This window comes from Paroedura picta, chromosome 11 (assembly GCF_049243985.1).
Source record: "Paroedura picta isolate Pp20150507F chromosome 11, Ppicta_v3.0, whole genome shotgun sequence".
Classification (NCBI taxonomy): Eukaryota; Metazoa; Chordata; class Lepidosauria; order Squamata; family Gekkonidae; genus Paroedura; species Paroedura picta.
The window spans coordinates 39,685,503-39,708,204 of record NC_135379.1 but is presented as its reverse complement, the minus strand read 5'-3'; the positions used below and the strand labels follow the sequence as shown (position 1 = coordinate 39,708,204).

At 41.4% G+C, this 22,702-nt stretch overlaps 1 protein-coding gene across 8 annotated transcripts in view; it reads right to left on the bottom strand.

The window, feature by feature from the left end:
- The window catches only part of ATP2C1 (ATPase secretory pathway Ca2+ transporting 1), a 59,414-nt gene extending 37,075 nt beyond the window's left edge, over positions 1-22,339 (bottom strand). Inside the window, exons 1-5 of one of the 8 annotated variants that reach the window (XM_077303594.1) lie at positions 13,863-13,942; positions 12,363-12,545; positions 5,748-5,858; positions 3,936-4,052; positions 1,525-1,614 (exon numbers count right to left, since the gene is read on the bottom strand). In XM_077303594.1, the coding sequence (XP_077159709.1) occupies positions 1,525-1,614; positions 3,936-4,052; positions 5,748-5,858; positions 12,363-12,368 (324 nt within the window). In that variant the 5' untranslated portion in view covers positions 12,369-12,545; positions 13,863-13,942. Of the gene's footprint in view, positions 1-1,524; positions 1,615-3,935; positions 4,053-5,747; positions 5,859-12,362; positions 12,546-12,809; positions 12,833-13,143; positions 13,422-13,862; positions 13,943-21,138; positions 21,263-22,183 lie in introns of those variants that run through there. The other 7 variants (XM_077303593.1, XM_077303596.1, XM_077303595.1 and 4 more) reach the window with 7 other exon arrangements.
- Between the last annotated feature and the right edge of the window lie 363 nt (positions 22,340-22,702).

Sequence of the window (22,702 nt, the reverse complement as noted above, 5' to 3'; positions counted from 1 at the left end):
AACCACCCTGAGCCACAAGGGAGGGTGGTATATATAAATGTCATAAAATATAAATGTAATAAAATATTAATAAATAAATACAAGGGCCCAGCTCATAAACAGGGTTCTCACCCTCTCCCAAGCCAAAAATGAAAGGGAGAGAGGCAACCAGCATTACTAAGAAGGGCCTTTTAAAGGCTTGCTTGCAGACCTCAGCCTTAACTGAAAATGATGCTCTTGAGCATATTCAGCCTGCTCTGCTAATGATTACCCCCTTGCCTTTCTCAACAAGAGAGGTTATCTCAACAAGAGGGTGGGGCAGGACCGTTTCTCCATTTTTTCTCTTGCTGCCGGAGGTGGGGGGAGAGGAGGGGGAGAAAACCTCACAGAGACTCAATTGTTGTTCTAAAACTTATTGAAGAAACAGTAAACTAATAATAATAAAGGGCATCTCAGTATGTCAGAGACAGCTCTGTGGATCATGTCTACTTGATCAAGTACTTTATTCCCATGGTTGACTTTCTTTAAAGTCTATTCAGTCTGCAATTATTACTGCCCTTCAATTTAAAAGGAAATCTGTAATTGAACAGGTGATGTGGCCTTACAAATATATACCCAGGAAAGAGAGAAGGCAAAAAAAGCAAAAACAGTCTCCTCCCCCACCCCCCCTTCACATTGGTTTTAGCCTCCTGTCCCAGCATGCAGCCCACTGAAAGCCAGCAATAATTTCCAGAGTGTAAATACAGTGCCCACACTTCAGGAACAAAAACTACCAGAACACGTCCACAGAGTTCAGAAAACCCACAACCAGTTAACTCCAGCTGTGAAAACTTTCAACAATATAAAGAGAGCTTCCTCAATAATTAATTCCTATCTGGAAGAGCTCAGTATTTGGTCCCGACTATCTAAAACATGGGTAGTCAAACTGCGGCCCTCCAGATGTCCATGGGCTACAATTCTCATGAGCCCCTGCCAGCATTTGCTGGCAGGGGCTCATGGGAATTGTAATCCATGGACATCTGGAGGGCCGCAGTTTGACTACCCCTGATCTAAAACAACTCCTTCTAGCCTCCAGAAACAGGAAACAGGCCATGTCATGTATACAAAGGGCCCAACAGGCAAAGTGTATCTATCCTGCACAGAAACGCAAAAATTACCCCAAGCAAAGTTCTGTTCGGCACCCAAGGGTGGATAAGGAATGAACAGGTAGGAATTAAAGCCAACCAAAATATAGGGGAGCACAAACCCTTTTTTCAGGAAGAAGGTCACTGTTAGGGATATTTAACACATTACAGATCCTGTAAACTACCTTTAAGGCCAAGTATGACAGAAAGATTGGACAAAATTAATTAAATGGGGGTGGGGTGGCTTACAATTCCTAGCCACCGAGGCCTTTAAGTGGCAAGTGGCTCACAGACTCCGATCCATTTTAAGGCAAACAAAAATGGGGGAAGCACCCCTTCCAGAAACACAACTGAGTACAGGATTTAAGATTTGAGAAATGCCACATGTTGCAATTTTATTTAAGCCGAAAAATAGCCTTACCACAGTGATACTGACGGCATCATCAAACTGATGCATGATAACACTGATGACTGCAGAAGCCAGGAGAAGCATGATAAGGGGATTTTTAAACTGCAGAGCAAAAGACATTTTTTTTCAGTAACATGACACAACTGCCACCTTCAATACATTAAATATCAGGAGTTTGACACAGCTACAGACTATAACTCTATACAGTTCAAGGCACTGAAACTCCCCCTTTGTCACGGGCAACAAATCAACTGATGCTGTGGACCAGGGCCAGGCTAGTCACCTCAGGAGTCATCATCTGCTTGCTCCTATGTTATGCAGAGTAAAGCATTCAATCTTCAAAAGTACCTTAATATCATAATCAAAAGAACACACATATCTACCATCCATCAATCATCTGACCATTAACTATTACCAGCCCAAGTATCTGTTTAAAAATCCTTATTTTTGAAGGGTGGAAAATGGCAGTTATATGACCTGACTACCAAATCCGGTCATGGGGTGAGGATGTTAAGTGCTGTCAAACTGCTTCCAACTTATGGCAATCTTATATGTTAATGACCTCCAAAACATCCTACTGTTAACAGCCTTGTTCCGGTCCTGTAAATAGAAAACTATGGCTTCCTTGACTAAGTAAGTCCTTTTTATGCTCTTTTCCTCTTTTCCTACTTCTTCCAACCTTTCCTTGCATTAGTGTATTTTCCAGTAACTCTTTGTCTTCTCATTATGTGATCAAAATACAGCAGTTTGCTATTTTAACTTGGAGGGAGAATTCAGGCGTGATTTGATTTAGAATAGATTTATTTCCCCTTTTGGCAGTCCAACACCACATTTCAAATGATTCAATTTTCTTCCTGTCAGGTTTCTTTACTATACTGTTATATGTTTACAATTATCAGTTATTATTGCATGGTTATTCAAATGTTTTATAGACTGTTCCATGCAATGTTCTTACGTTATTATGTAAACCACTCTGAGCCCCTGGGGGAGGGCGGTATATAAATATAATAAATAAAAATAAATAATAAATAAATATCCAGACATAGTATAATGGAAATACCAAAGCATGAATAATCTTGGATCGCCAGTGACACTGCCGTACACTTAAGGATATTCTGGAGTTCTTTCATGGATTCTTTCCTAGTCCAAATCTCTCTAGTACCTCTTCCTTTTCTAAATCCACCTTGAACATCTGGCATTTCTCATTCATATATGATAACAATCCTTGTTCAAGAATTTGAGCATCACTTATCCAATGATCCAATAGTCTCAGTCTTTTATCTTCTTTTTTTCAGAACTGGCAGTACTTTACATTTCCCCTTGATCTTTTGGATCTTGTGGAACCAATTTCTCATTCTCCCTCTTTTTTGTTGCCTTTTATTTCTTTACTACTGGTTACTACTATAATCATTTGCTTTTCTTCTATAATCATTTGCCGGCAGCCACTAGAATGCTGTGTTTAGACTTTTGATAATATTTTTGTCACATTTTACTGTCTTTAGCAATTTTAAGTGTTGCAGTCATTCAGCCATTAAGGCTTTACATTTCTTTTGGCTACAGACATAATCTTTATACATTCTTCCTTGGCAATGTATCTGGTTGTAATCCCACAGTTCTTCCAGTTCTTGTTCAAATCTGTTCTTTACATGGTCTTTAAACTTTTCAAGAATGCTGCTTAGACAATATTTTGGACCTATTAATGTTTTAGTGTTTTTTCTCAGCCTTATTCTAATTTTTATTATTAACAATTCATGGTCTCTACCACTGTAAGCTCTTCATCTTATTTTAAGAAAACAGAGCTTCACCATCTTATGCTTCTGATTATGTAGTCTATCTGGTTGCTGTATTGGCCATTTGGTGATGTCCACATGTATAATTATGCGTTCACAATGAACAACTTGCCTTCATAAAATTCTGGGATTTGCTCTTCTGCTTTATTTTGTACTTCTAGTCCAAATTTTCCAAAAATATTTGGTAGATGCAGTAAAAAAAAGACCTATATGTGTCAATAGCCCTAAATTAACTTGGTTATTTTGGTTTACTAATATAGCAATGTATAATCTAAAATAACAATAATGTTAAGTTTTTAAGAAACTATTTAACTGTGTGATTATAAAAGTCAAGTTTTCACATGGAACCATGTTAAGAAACTTCTAAGTTGATTAAGATCTTTGACACAGGAGCTCAAACCAACAAGTGAAATCTCTTCTTTAGAGTGTGTTCTCCTAGTTTAGATAATATGTTCATCTAGTTTTTTAAGTAGACTACTGCTACCCACTGCAGTGAAGTTAACCCCCTCACCCCACCCCACCTCGGCCACCTTTTCCATTACAGAGGAATGGGGATAGCACACTACTCACCATGCCTATTAAATCTGTCCCAATATGACTGAATGCCCTTCAACAAATACCACAGACACTTACCTGAGAAATGTATTTTTTCCACAACGGCTCATCCTCACTGATATCAAACTCATTCCATCCATGAAAAGCCCGTCTATGACAAACTTCACAGTTTCTCAAGCCATTCTGAAGGTCAGCCTATGGGAATATACAGGTGTATATAAATACTCTAATCAGAATACTAAAAAAACTGCAGAAGTTCTACCTATATACTCTACCTTGAGGAAAAATCCAATCTGATTTCACAGTTATAAATTTCAGAGATCTGAATGACCTAGCTATCAACTATCAGGGCAAAAATTGAAAACAGTAGCTGAATTCAGAAGTCATGCCAAATAGATTAGATTGTGACAGTGATATGCACTAATATATCATGTTTACAGATTCAACTTACTCTCCCCACTTCACCCCTCACTCTGCATGCATGGCTTAATTCAAGCTCCAATGTGACAAAGCTTCCTTTTCCTGTGCCTCTCAAATGCAATGGCTCAGCATCTTAATTTAATCCAAGTTTACATTGCTGGTTTGTGAAGAGTAGAACTCCAAATTGCCAAGTATTTACATTGGAATATCCTGGCAAACTGGAGCTTAATCAGATCAGGAGGACTGTAATCATGCTCCATGCACAAAGGGAGAGAGTACATCAATACTGCAAGCAAGCAGTGTTCATGCCTTTTTCACAGGGAAATCTGTTTAATTACCATTTGTCTAACATCTAAGTACATCCAACATTTCTCTAGTTCTAATATATAATGCACAATTGATTCAACTAAAGTATTTATTCTACTGGATTAGGTTTTAACAATAAGTCATATTTCATAATGTTTATATAACGGTCATAATATAAAGATTGTTAGGAAAGCAAAAGAATATATACCTCAATCAATTGATTATTCCTGCTATTGCTGCTTACAGGAACAATGGGAACTCTTAATCATTAAAGTTTGGTTTTCTAAAATGAATTTGTCAGTGTAGACTGTGTCAGCTTTGACAAGTGTATTTTCAGCCATGGGGCCATTGGTTTAGAATTATTTTTAAAGTACAGAGGACAAACTATTGCTGTTTGTTTTTGTGAAGTATTAAAGGCTGTGTTTTGTGGTTTATCAAAAGTATGAATTAGGAACTAACAGCAGAGGGCTTAAAGATGACCATAGGTTATTGGGCTGTTTTGATATTGTGAATGTGACTATAACTACGTTTGTTTACTGCAATCTATTGGTTTTGTAAGATGCCTTGAGCCCTCCAACACAGGTGGGTGTATCAATATCCTTTTCAAAGAAAATGTTAATTTTCATAGCAAGCTCTACCATACTTGAAATTATAACATTTATATTGATTATTTTATTTATTTATAATATTTTAATGTCATTCTTCAGAGTCTTCCTTGAAGCAGCCTACCATTAAAACCACCATACACCAACCATTTTAAAAACATAAGCAACATAAAACAAAGAAGGCCATTACAAAGCTGGTAAAATTAAACCATAAATTAAAAGCCTGAGTAAAAAGATCACTTTCTTTTATGTGCTAAGCTAAAAGACATTAAAATAGGGCCAGGAGGGCCTGAACAGGGACAGCATTCTAAGGGTGATTTGCCATCGACAAAAATGCTTATTACAAATGTTGCCCAGAACTCAAAAGCAACATTAAATCAAGATGCAGAATAATTTCAGTTTACAACTTAAATCTTAGATGGACTTGATATGCTACTTAAAGAAAGCAGTATTTAGTTAGGTACTGTAGAAAGTAAAGATTATCCACTGGAATGAATTTAGTAAATCCTAAAGTAAGCAAGTAAAATATTTTATTTAATCACTTATTGTCATTAAGTACCTGAAGAATGCTTGCAACCTCATTGACTGGTAATTCACTTGCTTTTTTGGAAGTCAGAACAGGAATCATTGTTTCACTTTCATCATTAGGCAGTTGTTGAAAACGCGCAACCTAAAAATCAGAGAGTTGTGCATATCATCAGCAGACTACAAAAATTAAATTTATGCTTTAGTTAAGCATCTCTATCTCAAGAAAAGCAACAGCATCCCAATTAGCAGGTGCTAATGATTATTACGCACACAATCTTTTTGTTAATTATCTTTAATGGCAGAAGCTCACTGTTTTTCTCCCACACCATTCTTCCACTTCATCTTGTCCTAATTTTCATAGACATAAAACACACACAAACCTGCACAAGTAAAACCATGGCTATATGAGAACACCAAAACATTTCCTTACTCTAAAGTTGAGACAGGACATAGGATTGCTGGACAGGAACTTCTGTTTCATATTCAACTGCAAACTAGTATATCTGACACTGTTCTACAATAACAAAATTCTCACAGATGCAGTGTGCAATGAGAGCCAAATGATACCGTTTGTTTCTGTGCCTGAAAAGACATGCTGGAGGGGGATCCTTAAGTCATTGTACCACATACCGAATCTGGATTATGGCCTCATGGACATTTTCAAAGAACTAAAACCACTTCTAAAATAGTGAGCAGCAAAGACAAAAACTGACTGGATCCCACGGTACTTTATCACATGCCATATTACCATGCAAACATTTGCTGAAAAATAGACCTCAGGAAAGCAGAGAGACCTGATGGTTGACTAAAACACCAAATCTGCAAATGATTTATGGGGCTGCATAAGTTATGTAGGGATCTCTTCTCAAAATGACTGCATATAGTAAGCAAGTTTTGTGTAAATATCGTATTCTTGAAAGCACAGATCTTTTATAAAAAAATTCTGTGGGTCCATTTTCTCCAAGTAAGTATTGACTTAACAAAAAGCATCTCAGGCATATTTTAAAGAGAATTTCAGTCTCTATCCTCAGTCTCTGTCCCTAATGGGGGAAAATGAGCATTTTTCTCCATTATGGGCAGCTTGCCTCATTAGATACGTATTAATCTTCCAAGCAGGCTACTATGTGGATGCAGTTGTTATGCAGAACGAGCTTTCCCCAACGAGGCTCATTAAGACATGGACCAACAGAAAAGTAAGCTTCAATTAATTTCTAAGAAGGTGCGGCCTTAGCCTAGTATCAATTTTAGTCTCTCTTAAGGCGTTATAATATTACCAGGAAACATTGTTTGTGATCCAATACAAGGAAGAACATCATAATTGCGCACATATAACATTACTAACAGCATAACATTGAACTGTAGAACATTTAACATTTTAATGATTAACACTGCACCATGGATTGGTTCTTCTGCAGGGTGGAGTTTGTGAAGGGGAGGGCTCTCTAGGGACACTATTTTGGTAAGTTGGTTCATTGGCTTTGACCAAAGGTTTGGTGGAAGAGCTCCAATTTGAAGGCCCTGCAGAATTTGCAGGCCCTGTTATCTTCTGGAAGCTCATTCCATCAGGTGGGGGCCAGGACGGAGAAATCACTGGCCCTGGTTGAGGCCAAACAAGCTTCCTTGGGGCCAGGGATCACCAGTTTGTTGGTGTTTACAGAGCAGAGTGCCTTGAAGGGAGTTACCAGAACTTTAAGCCTAATTTAGTATTCAACTGGTAACCAGTGGAGCTGTTGGAGCACAAGCCGGATGTAGGCCCTCTAAGGTATTCCCATGATAACCCTGGCTTTAGTTTCCGGGTCAGGGATAAGGGTACACACACAGAGCAAGTTGCAGAAATGCAGCCTAGAGGTGAGCATCGCCTGGATCACTGTGGCTAGGTGTTATGGGCCAGGTAGGGTGCTAGTAGCTTGACATAAGTGGAAAAACACTAGCCATGCTATAATGGATTAAGCAGTCCATCACTGCTTCCAGACATCTGGCTAATGAGTCAGGGGGTCAGTGAGCGTGATCATTCATCAAGAGGAAAAGCTGAGCGTCTTTGGTGTTCTGATGGCATCCTAGTCCAAACCTCCATTATCAGTTGGGCAAGAGAGTGCATAAAGATATTGAATAGACTTGGGGAGAGAACTGCTCCTTGCGGCACCCTGCATGGGAGTTACCAGCAACAAGATTGGTCCTCTCCTGCTACCCTGGAGAAAAGAGATCATCCACTGAAGGGCTGTCTCTTGAACCCCAGCATTGGAGAGGCAGCAAGCTAGTAGCTCATGATCTACTGAGAGGTTGAAGAGTATTAGCAGCACTTACCTGCCTCAATCCAGCTGGCAGTGAAGGCTGTCCATCAATGCCTCAATCCAGCTGGTGGTGGAGGTCACCCATCAGGGCAACCATTGCTATCTCAACCCCATGGTCAAGCCAGAAGCCTGATTGGACTGGGTTTATGACCAAAGCTTCCTCCAGGACTGCTGTCAGTTGGTCTACAGTAGCACTTTCCACCACCTTCCCTTGAAACGCTAGGGCATTAGATAGTGGGTTCCCGCAGGGTCAGGGATGGTGTCTTCAGCAGAGGCCATACCACTGCCTCCCTCATCCCCTCCGGGAATACTCCAGCTGAGATGGAGAAGTTGATTATCTCCCAGATTATCGCCCCTATCCTTGCATCTAACCTTTTGATTAGCCATGAGAGGCAGGGATCTAGGGGGAAAGTGGTAGGTCTCACTGAAGTCAGTATCCTATCCACTTATACAGCTATTTCGACTATTCAGAGCCCTGCACAGACAATAGCAATGAACAGATGCAGGGGAAGTATCAGAACTGTGAAACTTCCTGATTTCAGCTTAATCATTCACCCACTAGATTTAATTTTTTCTTGCCAGGTATAGAATCTGACAACCCTCCTATAACATTGCTTTAAGTAAGACAGGATTCTTCTACAGAGGGTATATGAAGCAATACTTAGAGAAAGTCTCATTTTTACACAACCTTTTAAAAGTACAGAATTGAACCTGGAAACAGTAAAAGGGGGGGGGGGAATCGAGATTCTGGGCTACTAATGAAACAACCCACAAATCCATTAGGTAGCCAGACATACACATAAAACAAGAATGCAACACTTTACTGTTTTTATACTGCCTTCCCATCTCTTTATTTCCAAGGTATTTTGCATAATGGGTTCTATGCACAATACGTATCACAAAGTTATTCTGGAATGACAAAACCATATAATCCTCAAGTGCATGAAAGCAGCTACAAAAAGTCTAAAACTTTCACTGCCAATGTAAAGACTAAACAGAATAATGAGATCTTAATCATTCTCTTGGAAAGTGGAAAGGGCTGACCCAGGTAGATCTCCCAAGGAAAAAAATTCCTTTATACGTTTACTGTGTAGTTGGATTAGTCTTCAATCTTTAGGCACACAGAGCTTAAGCCTTATGACCACCTAAATTGAAGAAACAAAGCCTCAAGGTAGTAGTGAACGAGGACAGGGTTCAGTAGCAAAACTCCTAAGAGTTTATATCAGCTCAGGAATCATCCTTTATGTTATGCATCTGCACTTTGTCTTTCTCCCTTAAAAGAATCCAAAGTGGCTCTCATCATCCCTTTTCACTCCTCCATTTTATCCTCACAGCCACCATCCAGAGAGGTAGGTTAGCACCAAGCTTACCCAAAGAGTTTCCACAACAAGGTAAGGATTCAAGCTGAGATCTCTGATCCTAGTCCACTATTATACCACGCTGTCTGACTAAGCTTGCCTACTTAACATCCACCAACAGAACTGTTGCCAGACCTTTATTTTCAGGGCAATCTGCCACAGTTTCACATGGCCAACATATAGGATGACATGTTAGTTGCACCCTAAAAACATGTTAACCACTCTAAAAAATATGCATCTGGCTAACTACATTGATCATAATGGAATAGTTCTATTACAGACAAGCTACATCTTGATTTTGCCCTTGCGTGGTTACGAATTTCTGAAGCTAAATTAAGTTAGATTTCAAATGAATCTGTAACAGTGTTGCAGATTCATCTGTAAAAGAGACTCAGTCCCACTTCATTCTGATTTCCATTCTAGGCTGCTAGTTGTGTAACAAGAGACTCATTCAGCTATTTCTGCGAAGTCCAGATGAGTTTTATGACACAGGTACCCACTTGTGCATATTGTGGGCACTTCAGCCTAAGTATGCAAATGAACGAACAAAACAATTCCCTTTGAACAATGTTTGTGCTTACTTTAATATATTCATGTATTTGAAAGAGACAAAAGATTTCAAATTAAAGTAGTATGAGACTGAAAAGACTAGATGACAAAACAGTCTGGATACTGTCCCAATACTTTCAATTTGCCATCTAAAATGAAGATCCAGTTATCTGCAGATCTACATTCTCAAAATGTTAAAAATTTGCTTTAATGAGCTTGGAAGGAGGGGGAAATCAGACAAAACAGATATATTCTAAGACAAGTGACAGATTTGCATTCTTGTCCAGACACTTCAATGTCAATACAGAAAATGTTCATGATAACCAGTTCAGTTTGATCCTAAAACAGGTTGGTTGTAGGAAGCAAAACCTCATTGGAGGTTCTACAGTGATGGGCTAAGGTTAAACAAAAAGGTTTGAAAAATAATATGCAATGATGACAAAGCTGTTGCAGACCTTTAAAAAACAGCTTGTTTGTAGAATATGCGACATGAAATGTTCCTTACAATTTTGTCTCCTCATATACAACACTTTTGGTATGAGATCTGAAGTTAAACTATTCAATAGACCTAGCAATCAAATAATCAAATCAAAATAATAAAAGACTACCCTTGTTTTGGCCTTAATTCCAAAGAAACTGCTGATTTGTTACTCTTAGCACAAAATAATTCATAGGTGGAAACAAGCTGTAGGACTTTCAGGGTTAGCTTCTGTTTATTTTGATCTATTACTGTCTGAAATTATTCAAATGAGTAGCCGTGTTGGTCTGAACTGATTTTATTGTGTCTGAAATTAGTACACAAAGCCTAACACAGCAGACAACTATCTGATAAACAGAAAAGAGCTATCATTAGAAGCAGGTAAGTAGCTTTCATTTAACTGCTATTTTACAGCCTCAGTGTCATTTTTACATTGGTGCTTTAACTTAAGCTTCTATGTAGGATGATCATTCAATATTGCTCATAGATAGTAAAAGTCAAGTGAAGTCAGAGATACCTCATTGGAGATCAGTACCTGGCTTTCAATCACTCTCTAAGCAACTGCCTGGATTTCACAGAAAAGTTCAGCATCCAGAAAAGCCTACCCTTGGCCTCACAAGCCTTAGCACCAAATTTATCTTTTGTTGCCTCCCTTTATTGATATTTAACATAACAATAAGTGGAAGGATGTGCAACAGAGGTACTGATTAATAACAGCCTTGGACTGTGAAAGTGTGCTCTACAACTCATTTAATGAGTTGCAACATCCATTGTGGTATACCACAGTATTTAAACAAAGCTCTCCAAAAAGAGGCCTGAGTGATAGAGTTAAATACCACCTAATGAGGCAGGCTTATTATGTGCAACCTGTGCAGAATTCATATTAAAATTATTACAGGAACAGATTTGGGCTCAAAGTAGCGCTGCAGGACTCCTAATTCCCTACATATTTGTGTCTTATTCATTTTGCATTAAATTAAAGATCTGCAGAAAACAGCACAATGGATGGTGTACAAATATAGGCAGCCTTTATTTCTCAGCAGTCAAGATCTTTTACATCAACTGGGTATCAAAAAGGAAAATAAGTATTCTTCTAGAAAAGTACAGGGCAAACACCTGCATGTCTATTCGTCTACCAAATTTATTGAAATATGTAAAGGATGCTACAACCTTAGAAATGGAAAAGACAGCCATGAAACTCTCATTTGTAGCAGCATCAAGATAGTAAAATTGGATCCTGTTTTGCTTTTTGAAACCTCTCAATAATAAAAGCAATCCATAAAAATTAGCCACTGATGAATGTGAGGAAAGCATATTTCCATGTACAAATTATTCCCATGTGAACACTTCAAATCATCACAGAAATTAGGACCACTGTAAAAATCATGACACACCATAAACTATTTTCTTGACTTTAAAATTTCCAGCTGAAGAAAAATTCAATTAAGAAGCAACAGACTTCAAAGATTTAAGCAGAGGCTTTACACCAACTAGTGATCTAGCTCTCTCAGAGAAACCAACATATTTACATAATTCCTCAGAACTGGAACCTTTACACATTACATTTTAATCCAGAAAACGTTAATCAATACCCAAGTAAGAGTCACCTGTTTTTTTCAAAGCAAGCTTAACATTAATATTATCTCCATTATTAGGACAAATAAATAAGCCTACACCACTGATCTACTCAGAGAACGTACACAGTCTCTTGGTTTTGTTAAACATTTATATAATGAGTCTGCACACTGCCACTACAGAAATGTCAAGATGATTTACAGAAAGAATAGGTGTGACCATACAACAGAGGTCCACTAGCCTAGAAAAGGGGGGGGGCTCTGTCCAGCACCACGCACTATGTAGAGTCCCTGAAGACAGCCTGATCAAAAAAATATGAGATGCTTTTTAAATGCTTTTCTCCCCACACCCCCAATGAGCTGAACCTGAAGTGCAACTACTTGCAAAATATTTACCTTCATTTTCCATCGAAACCACACTTGGGTTGATAGCTACAAAGACTTTAATGCCAGCGACAGCAGCCCTGAGGCTTGGACTGAGAAGGAAAGTGTGGAGAGATCCCTATAATTCCAGGCAGTTGCTTTGCTCCCACTGCCCGCACATACAGCAGCATCTGCGAGGGGAAAGACCAGGAAGCACTAGCAAGAAAAAGAAGAAAGAAAAAAAAACAGGGGGAAGAAAACAGAATACAAAACAAATGCCACCCGTTTCTTGCCTCTCTCCGCTCTCCAGCACAAACACAGAGTCAACCAAATGGAACCTATGGTGCCCCCAACCCCCACGATTCAGGAAGAGAAGATTTGCAACCCATCAGCTCCACAAGGGGGATTCAACCAGGGAGCCCCCAACCAATTTAAACAAAAACAAAACCCCAAAAGCTGGAGGGTCCCCTAAACACTTACAGGGAGGGACCCACCATCATCTTCTTCCCAGAGCGATGCCCCCTTGTCTCGCCAGCTCCTAGCATCCCAATGCCTGTTGCTATGGTGCACCCCAGGCACACACTTGCATGCATGGGGGGGGGGGGGAGAGAAATACGGGAGAGAGTCGAAATCAACGAGAGAGTTGAGAAGATGGGAAGGGAAGGAGAGACCCACAAAAACCCCAAGGTGACGCTGCACTGCAGGAACCCTGGCTGGGAAAGAAGGGGGGGAAATGGCTGGGGGGGGGAGGCAGCCCCTCACGACCAGAGGGCAGCGCTGCTCGCCCCCCGCCACGGCAGACGCGCGCCCTTACCAAGCCAGCCAGGGACCCCTCCGCCTGCAAGGCGCCTCGCCTCCCGTCAGCCCTCACTTCCCGGGCTTCGACTCCTGGCGACGGCGGCGAGGGAGTCGGGAGCGGCCCACACGCATCCTCGCCCGCTCCCCCTCCGCTCGGCGCGCAATTCACTTCCGCAGCCAACAGCGAGCGAGGAGCGGAAGGGCCTGACAAGGCAGCTGAGAGAGAGAGAGCGAGCGAGCGAGAGAGGAGCCGGAGCCGCCGGTGGGGCGTGCGCATGCGTCCCAAAATGGCGGGGGGCAAGGCAAGGCAGGGCGCTCACAGCCCACCTCACCCCCGCCCTGCCCCGTGCCATGGCCGGCTTGTTGCGCCTGAGGGATGAAGGGAAGGGGTGGAAGAGGAGGAGGAGGCGGGGATTAGGGGGACGACGACATCTGGACACTGGTTTAACGGGGGGGGGGGGGGGGTGACTGCCTTTGGCCACGGGCTGAAACAGGCGACCGCGACTGTCGAGGAAAACGAAAGTAACCCCCGGGCTGAGGACCGAGGGCGCGCCCGACGCTCGCGGCCCTGGCTGCAAGGAGAGGAATTCCCCTCACTTCGCTTATTTGGACGAGTTAGCAGGAAGAGGAGGGGTCGCCAAAGACCCGCTTGGCGGAGAACGCGGGGCGTCCCTCCAAACCTTGCAAAGAGCCGAGGGGATGCGCTCTTTTAAGTTATTCCCGAATCCCACCAACCTGTGGATTGTTGATGGGCCGACTACACAGGCAGCTTCCTGGGGAGGCGGGGAGCACTTGAAGCCAGCAATTCCACCCAGTCTTATGAAAACCTGGCCTTGCGTCACAGCAGCACATCACCACCCATGCGTTGCTTTTGAGGATTGCTGGCCCACACCCAGGGCTCTTTGGAAAGGCAAACTGGCTGGTCAAACCCCAAAGCTTCATTTAATCCAGTATGGCCACTCCAGACGCTGGGCGGCCAGATGTCAGGCCAGCAGTAGAGTTGTGTGCTTTTTTAAAAGGCACATAATGATTTCAGTGCATTAATATGTTTGAGAGTATACCCAGCAATGAAGCGCATCTGAATTAATCCTGCTCACTGGCGACGTTCTGGCCCATTTCTTATGTTCCAGGTCCAATATTTTTTGCTAAAAATTGGAGCGTTGAAGTTATCCAAGCTGACACTCTGAAATTAAATGTGTGTAGGACAAAAAAAAACCCCACATTTCTAGCTTAAAAAGGCATTTTCTCCCCACAAAATGGGGTAATCTTAAAGTTGCCATCCTCCAGGTGGCAGCTGGAGATTTGCTATTACAATTGATCTCAAGGCAATAAAAATATAGTTCTGGAGAAAATGGCTGCTTTGAAGGATGGCATTGTACCCGACAGATGTCCCTCCCCTCCCTAAACTCTACCTTCCCCAAATTCAACCCCCCAAATCTCTAGGTATTTCCCCACCCGAAGTTGGCAACCCTAGGTAATGTATATGCTGAAGGAAATGGAGTGGCCCATCCTCCAAGGCCACTCCATTTCCTTCTTCTTACCTGCCTCTTCTACCTACAGTGAGCCTCCTTAACAATTGTCAGGCTGTATCTGCAAATACACTTAACCCATTACATTTCATGCATGCCTGTATTTGAATGTTAGATATAGGGTTTGAAAATTAACAATATAGCCCAATGCCAGCCAATTACTATTATGCTTTAGATTAACAAAACAGAATGGCAGAAACAGCCTTTTGACAGAAACAACAGCCTGTGAATCTCTTCTCACACCCAGTATGTGCAATCATTTTTTTGCCCCGATGTTCCATATAGGCGCCTACTTAAGTCTGCTATTAACTGATGAGGGCAAGTGAGAAACTACACAGTTTAAAATTAGACCCAGCTACATCTATTAAATTGTATCTAAACCTACAGGAAAAGTCATGCCACAATGGCAGCTTGTCTAATTCAAATGCCACAGATTCAGTGCTACTAATGCATTTGTTTCTCATATTATTTGAAAGGTTCCATACTTCTGAAGATTATAAGCATGCAACAGAAAGACAAGAACATGCGGACATTTGCTACTTGAAACTTTTCTGTTATTTATTTATTTTTATATACCGCCCCCCGCGGGGGCTCAGGAACAATCATTGCACTTATATTTGGCAGAAATTCGAGCACTAAGCAAGACTACTATTTATTTATTTATTTATTTTTCAATTTATTTCCCGCCACTCCCTAAGCGGCTCGTGGCGGGTCACGATGTCTTAAAAACCCCATTAAAACTCCCATTAAAAGACTTAAAATCCATCACAACATGGCGGCAGCAAAAAAAGATCCCCTTCCTACCCCCATTGCTAAGGGGGGGGGCAGAGAAGAAGGAGGTCAATGATGTACAAGAAGCCTGGGGGAAGTTATTATGTCAGAATTACTTCCTTTCAAATTTTTCATTCATTTATTATACAAGAGTATTATGCCCCTTTCAAAGACTTCTTTACCCACCACAGGGGCTTCATATATCTAATTCAGCTCACATCTGTCTCAAGATTGCATGAGAGTTCCAAAATAACCTCTCCCAGTACCTATAACAAGGAGAGGGGAGGAAAAGGCTGGGGGGGGGGGGACAACACCTTACACATAAACACAAATAATTCAAAACAAGTATTAATAATCCTGCCCAGAACTAGCAGCCACAATGTTACCAACATTTAAGTATTAAGCAGGATAGAAACTAAACAGTAACTCCAAAAAGGGGTGTGGAGGATAAGACTGGGCAATACATTCCAAATGTACTTTCAAAGCTTTTCATATACACTAGCTCAGGAATACTTAACAATCCTGTACAGCGGGCTATTACTATCTCTACATTGTAGCTAAGGCTGGCAGAATACTACAGAGTCCATCTTTTGAGTCTGCAGCAGAAATGGCATTTGAAACTGGAACTCCTAGATCACAAGTCATCTTTAGGGGGAAATGTAGCAAAATTTATTTTAAACTGGATACTGGAGTTGTAGTGAAGACATCTCCCACGATCTAGCTTCAGAAAGTTCATTTAGAAATTCATACAGTCATTTAATGCAAAGTGATACCCTGGCTCGTATGCAGAAGCATCAGTCGTCTTTCCGTGGCAGTAGAACTTTGACCCCATGCTCAGCACCAACAGCTGCCAATGACACTGCTGCCCCCAGGCTGCCCCCTTGCCAATAAAACTCTTCCACAGAATGGAGTTGCTTCATTGCAAAAGGAGGACATAGAGCAAGGTCAGCAGCCCCAAATACTCCAGTTGTGTTCAGACATCACAAGAAGCCACGCATTCTAAACTTAGAATTTCATCAACCCACTGTTAATTTAATACCAGAATTGGCTTTAAGCTGGGATGTGTAGCTTGCTTGTTAATCACAAGTATGGTTTGTTGTGACACCTGAATTCGCAAGCCCAGTTGATTGAGTAGTACTGCCTGCTGCACCTACCTGGGCATAACAATAGCAACATAGGGAAAGATACTGCCAGTATCAACATCTGATTGAGTTGGCTTTCCTATTTTGTAATTCACCTTGAGACTCAGCAAGAGAGGTGAGCTTTAAATGAATGATGAGATGTAAAGAAGCGGTGGGGGACACACACAGATAACTGTGATCTGTTCTGCCTGGTAGACAAAGTGTAGTTCAGTTGGACCGTTATATTAGAAACTTGGTGGCCTGTCAAAGCCATTATGGATACCTAGACATTGTGAAAAAGTTAAGATGTGTCAAAGGATTAGGCAGCAATAGATTAAAGGAAAGGGCATGGCCAAGAACCTGGCAGGATAACAAGGAAGAATAGCCAATGGAATGGTTTATATCAGTCAGATGTTGATACCCCGATATCTTCCTTGTGTTGCTGTTATTTGCTAGCTACCCTCTGCATTCTTGGGTTAACCTCCCAGAGAGTGGTGATGCTAAAAGGACGGAGTGATAAGCAAGACATAAAGCCCCAGACAAGTCTGATTGTTCCAGCTCTGCTGCAGACAAAAACTGATTTAAATGCAACTTGATTTATAGACGGAAAAAATTGGTACGGTGGGGAAGGCAGATAAAAGGAATGTAACATTTCTGTAATTTATTTGCTAAATACCTTTTCACTACTAACTTGGGGGGAACTACCTATGATATTGTGATAGACAAGGTTTTATACACCATGGAAAAGATTTGCATGAAAAACATTTCAAAACAAGACAAAATTAAGCAGACGCCTTTCAGAGTTTTGTTGCCAACCTGTAAATAGATTGCTTTAGAGAACTCACCAACTCCCTAATAAAGAATCAAAGCATCCTAGTGGATCTTAATTGTAAAAGGAGATGCATATTGCTAGAAACTCCAAACCTCACTTTGGCAAAAGCAATTAAGTATGTCACACCACATCAGTCATCGACACGACACTTCCTAGAAGGAAGGATTTCTGCTGAGGCTGCGGCTGGTTGGCAGGGACACTTTCTGCATTCTGTGCCTAAAATCAAAGCCTAATCTCTTTTTAAATGCCAATTTAAAAATCAGCAAAGCAAGTCTGCCACAGGCTTGGGGATTCCCAACCTATGCAGAATAGGGCAGGGTTGCAAATGAACTGAAGGACTACCTCCATCCAGGAAGTCCCTATTCCAGGAATATCTAGCACAATTGATGGAAAATGATGATGAGGAAACTGCCCTATCTAGGATGTATAAGATCCTGGAAGGAGAGAGGGAATGACATTTCCAGTGGTTCTCCCTGTGCCTGGCCTCCATCTTGTACCTTTAAAAGTCATGTGGTTGACTGCAGCAGTCACTAAGGGAACAAAATGGTGCCAGGCATAAAGAAGGAAGTGTCATACTATGAATACCCCTCTTGTATGCAAGAAATAGAGAAGTCAAATCGGAATAGAACTATGTGAATTTCCCTATGTTGCTATGTAACACTTGCGGCATGGGATAAGAATACAGAGATTTGTGGTCTGAAACTAATTAAACTAGGGGAAGCAAATTGTTTGTTTGCCTACAGCCTAGAGTAGGGATACCACCCTCCAGGTAGGACCCTGGAATTATACCTCATCTCCAGATGACAAAAGTCAGTTCCCCTGAAGAAAATGGATGCTTTGAGGGGTAGCCTCTATGGAATTCTACCCTACTGAAGTCCCTGTTCTCCCCAGGCTCCATCCCCACATCTCAAGGACCCTTTATGAACAGCGGCAGCTACACCGCACTGCCACCGTGCTGTTGCCAAAAGCCCTGCCACCCCCCGTATATGCACGGGGACAGAGCTCTGCCAGCTGCACCGGTGCAACAGCCCCGCACACAACACGGGGCCGGAAGTGCTGAGAGTGTAGGTAAGCAGCAGCAGCAGTTGGGAAGGGGATTGGGGGCAGGGGGTCCCTACTGCAGGATGGTGGGGAGCACCATGGCGGACGGCAGGGGTTGTCCCTTGGCTCCGTGGAGCCACAGAGCCAGCAGGGGCGAGAGGCGTCCCTACAGGGACGCCATAGGTCAGGAGGAGGATTATGTCTCCAATTATGCTCGGGGCTCCATCGGGCTGGCCCTCGCCTGTGCCCTCGGGAGTCCCAGGACTCTGGAAGAACCCGCGTACCGTTAACATGGGTCTTCCAAGGGCCTGGGCTGGGACATGCCCATACTGGCAGCAGTGGGGTACATAATCGGGGATTTTCCCCAATGCCCTGCTGCTGCCAGCACGGGTGTTCCAGCCATGCATAATGGGTCCAGGAGTTTCCCAACCACAATCTGGCAACCCAGTGCCCCCATTCCTCACCAAGAGCACCCCTCTGTTCTCCCAGTTCAGGAGAAGAGCAAAAGCAATGGGTAATTCGGAACCCCTGCTCCCTTGTTTTCTTTCTGCTCTTTAGGCCCAGGAGAAGCAGATAAGAACTTGCTTCCTGTGCCACACACTGGGGATACACTAAAACAGTGATGCTAAGTCAGGGATGCATGTTTAGTTAGGCCCCTAGTGATTCCTTAGAATTAGGATGAAGTATGACAATTGTTTCCATATAATCAATTGGGGTAATCCATATTATATCTACACAGTGCTAAAGATTTGAGCCACATATTTGGACTTCCAACAAAGCATACATTTGACTACAGATGAATGACAATTTAGATTGAGACACCCCACCCCCTTTTAATCATGCTATCAAGTTGTGTGAATTAGTCTAAAGTTTTTTTCCCCCTTAACTGTTTTATAGAAACAGCTAATGTACCTTTATCTAGTTATATATTAATGTCTGCAGCAGCAAGATTCAAGTAAGATTACTATGAATTCTTTTAATCATCTCTTAACTGTATTACAAATAGCAAAATTGTCTGCAAAGCAGTAATTTTCCAGTCTTTGTCTCCCAACAGAATAATTAAAATAAGAGAGTGAGGTGATTAAGACCTAATTGGCATATGAAAGACTGAACAGTAAATCTTTAAGCCTCTTTGTAGGAGCTCTTTTCAAAGAAAATCTGCAAATGCCAAAGGGGATTTTAAAAACTCTTTTGACAAAAAAACATACCTTTACAAAATACTGTAAAAGTTACTAGTATCTCAGTATATCTTGAAGAATCTGTCTCCAATTCAAATTCAACCATTACAATATCTTTGATAGGATGTGGGTGTGTGGGGAAAATGAGATTGTGCCAAGAGATACCTTTCACTAATCACACATGAGAAAGTTCTGTTGCAAGTACTATCTATCTACCCTAAGAAAGCAACATATCACAAGAGGACTGCATGACCAACAAGCGGACTTCTGAAGCTCTAGAAAATAATAAGATACTGGTAGCAAAAATATGTGTTTTATGAATCTATCCTGTTTTAATGACCACAAGCTAGGAGGTATGTGGGGAAATGCAACATATGAACTAGGGTTATTTTAGGCTTCTGGGTTTTTCTAATGATTCCCACATGGAGTTTGCCTTTTACTTCTGCTTCATACTAGATCAACATTTTCACTGAACTTTCCGCTACAAGTTTAGTGTTTCCCAACTTCTAGGTGTGGCCTGGAAATCTCCCAGAGTTACGACAGATCTGCAGACGACAGAAGCCAGTTCCCCTAGAAAGAATGGCTGTTTCGGAGGGTGAATTATGTGGCATTATACCCTACTGAGATGAGATGAGATTTTCCCCCTCTCCAAAACTTGCCCTCCCCAGGCTCCACCCTCAAATCTCCATGAATATCCCAGCCAAGAATTATTGATAACCCTAACTTTACTGAACTTATTGACTTATTTGATTGATACCCCATCTTTCTCCACAGGGACCTGCACAACAGTTAACAAGTTTTTTTAATCTTCCATTTTATCCTCACAACAAACTTGTGAGTTAGATATGGCTGAGAGTGTATTGTTAGTCCAAGGTCATCAAGCAAGCTTCCATGGCTGGGTGAGAATTTAAATTTGGGTCTTTGAGATCCTAGTCTCAAACCATAACATACTGGCTCTGCTTCAATTTCAATCTCAGTTCAGACACTTTTTTGTGTGTGTCAAAGTACAAAACATATACTTTGGGGTGTGGCTTTTTTTTTTTTACAGAACCAAACCTTCTGATCTGGGTTTCAAATTACTAAGCAAATTCCTTGAGAGTGCAACCCTTTTTGTTTCTCATGCACTTTATAGTTCCTGTTTCACAAATGGCACATTTTACAGATCAAAAAATTACTTTGGATTTAATGCTCAGTGACCATCACTTCTGCAGAAAGTAAATGGGGTACTTGAAGCATTTTGAATCTCACAAACATATTAAAATCAAGTTAAATGCAGAGGAAGATCACACCCAAAAGTCTAGTTTCTGGATTGAAACAATTTAACATTATTCTAAAGTTGAAACTTGACAGCTTCTACCATGTTAGTTAGTGAACAATTTTGTATAATACATCTATCCAACAGATCTACAAGTATCTTCTGCAAACTAAATTACTGGAGAAAAAAATTATTTGCCACAAAAAGGTCTATAATCTTCTTAGCAGGATAGTGGCCCTTGTAAATAAGCAACATAAACATTCTGTACAAAAGAGTGTACATACCAGTTAAGAAAATGAGAAAGACAAACAGCAGACCTAAAAGGCTTTTCTTGGTACTTGGAACTAGAGCATAACTAGGTGACGATCTAAGCTTACTTTAGCAGAAGCTACTACTGGAGTACTGGTGGTCAGTGTAGCTTAGAGTTACCAGCTCCAGGACTGGAAATACCTGAAAATTTTTAGGATGGAGCCTGAGGAGGTGGGGGGCTGGGAAGGGGAGGGACTTCAATGGGGTATAATACCCTAGAGCAGGGGTAGTCAACCTGTGGCCCAGCGTTTGCTGGCAGGGGCTCATGGGAATTGTAGTCCATGAACATCTGGAGGACCACAGGTTGACTACCCCTGCCCTAGAGTCCACCTTCCAATGCAACCATTTTCTCCAGATTCCAGGAGATCTTCAGTCACCACCTGGACATTGGCAACCAATGTGCAGCTCATTGAAAGAAATCACATTTATCCAAGTGAGAATGTACAGTTATATTTTAGCCTTTTTAACCCTCTCTTCCTTGAAGGATGGGTAACAGCATACATGATACACAATATTAAAATTTTACAATTTGAAAGAAAATCTTAGTTTTAAATTATTAAAATACAATCTTCTTTAAAAATACAAAATACGTCAAAGCAACAACATTTCCTTCTTGCAGGGAAGAGGATAGAGAGCAATATATAGAATATCATTTATCAGATAGTATGTTTGGATGGGTTAAGGTAGACATGATGTTATTTTGGAGATATTATGTCGGTCCCAAAGGATTTCTCACATCCTCTTCATGGTCTTATCTTATTCACATGTAGATACTGGTTGCTGTGTGAAATGTAATTGCACAAGCAACAAAAGCCGTTCTGGATTTTTGTTTATAAAGTAAAAGTGTTCATTTTTCAGCAGCCCTAGGCATGCACCATTTTGAAAACCTTTTAAAATTATGCAGCAAAAACCTGTATGCAACCATGAAAAACATCTTTTTAGAGAAGCAACAATATTCTTGCAACGCAGTGACAGTCCCAATTCAGAGCTCCTGGGTAACACCCCCAAAATAGAACTTACCAAGCACAGAAAGTAGATTTCCTGAACTAGCACTCAAGCTGATCCCGAGGAAGGACTTCCAGTCCCAAGAAGATCAGAGTTCTTCAGATCCAAAGCTTCAGCCAGCATAAAACACCTCCGCAGTTGAAGTACAGCCAACTATCTTGCTCCAGAGAATAGCCTGAAGGCCATGATGTAGTTCTGATTACTATGGAAGCTAAACAGGTTTTGTAAATTGCTACAGCGAGAGATCACCTGGGAGGAGATCTAACTGAACCAGTCATGGAACTTCAGAAAATAAATGTCCCTATATCCAAGTATCCTTAAGTCAAATTGGGCGGTCAAACCCAAGTTGGGAAATTGGGGGGGGGGGGTCCTGAGGAGGGGTGGGATTTGGTGAAGGGAGGGATCTCAATAGGGTATACTGCCCAAGTCCACCCTCCAAAGCAGCCATTTTCTCCAGGGGAACTGAGCTCCAGGCTCTACCTGGTGGTTGCCAATTCCAGAATATCAAGTCACAGATTGAATGTGTTCATACCA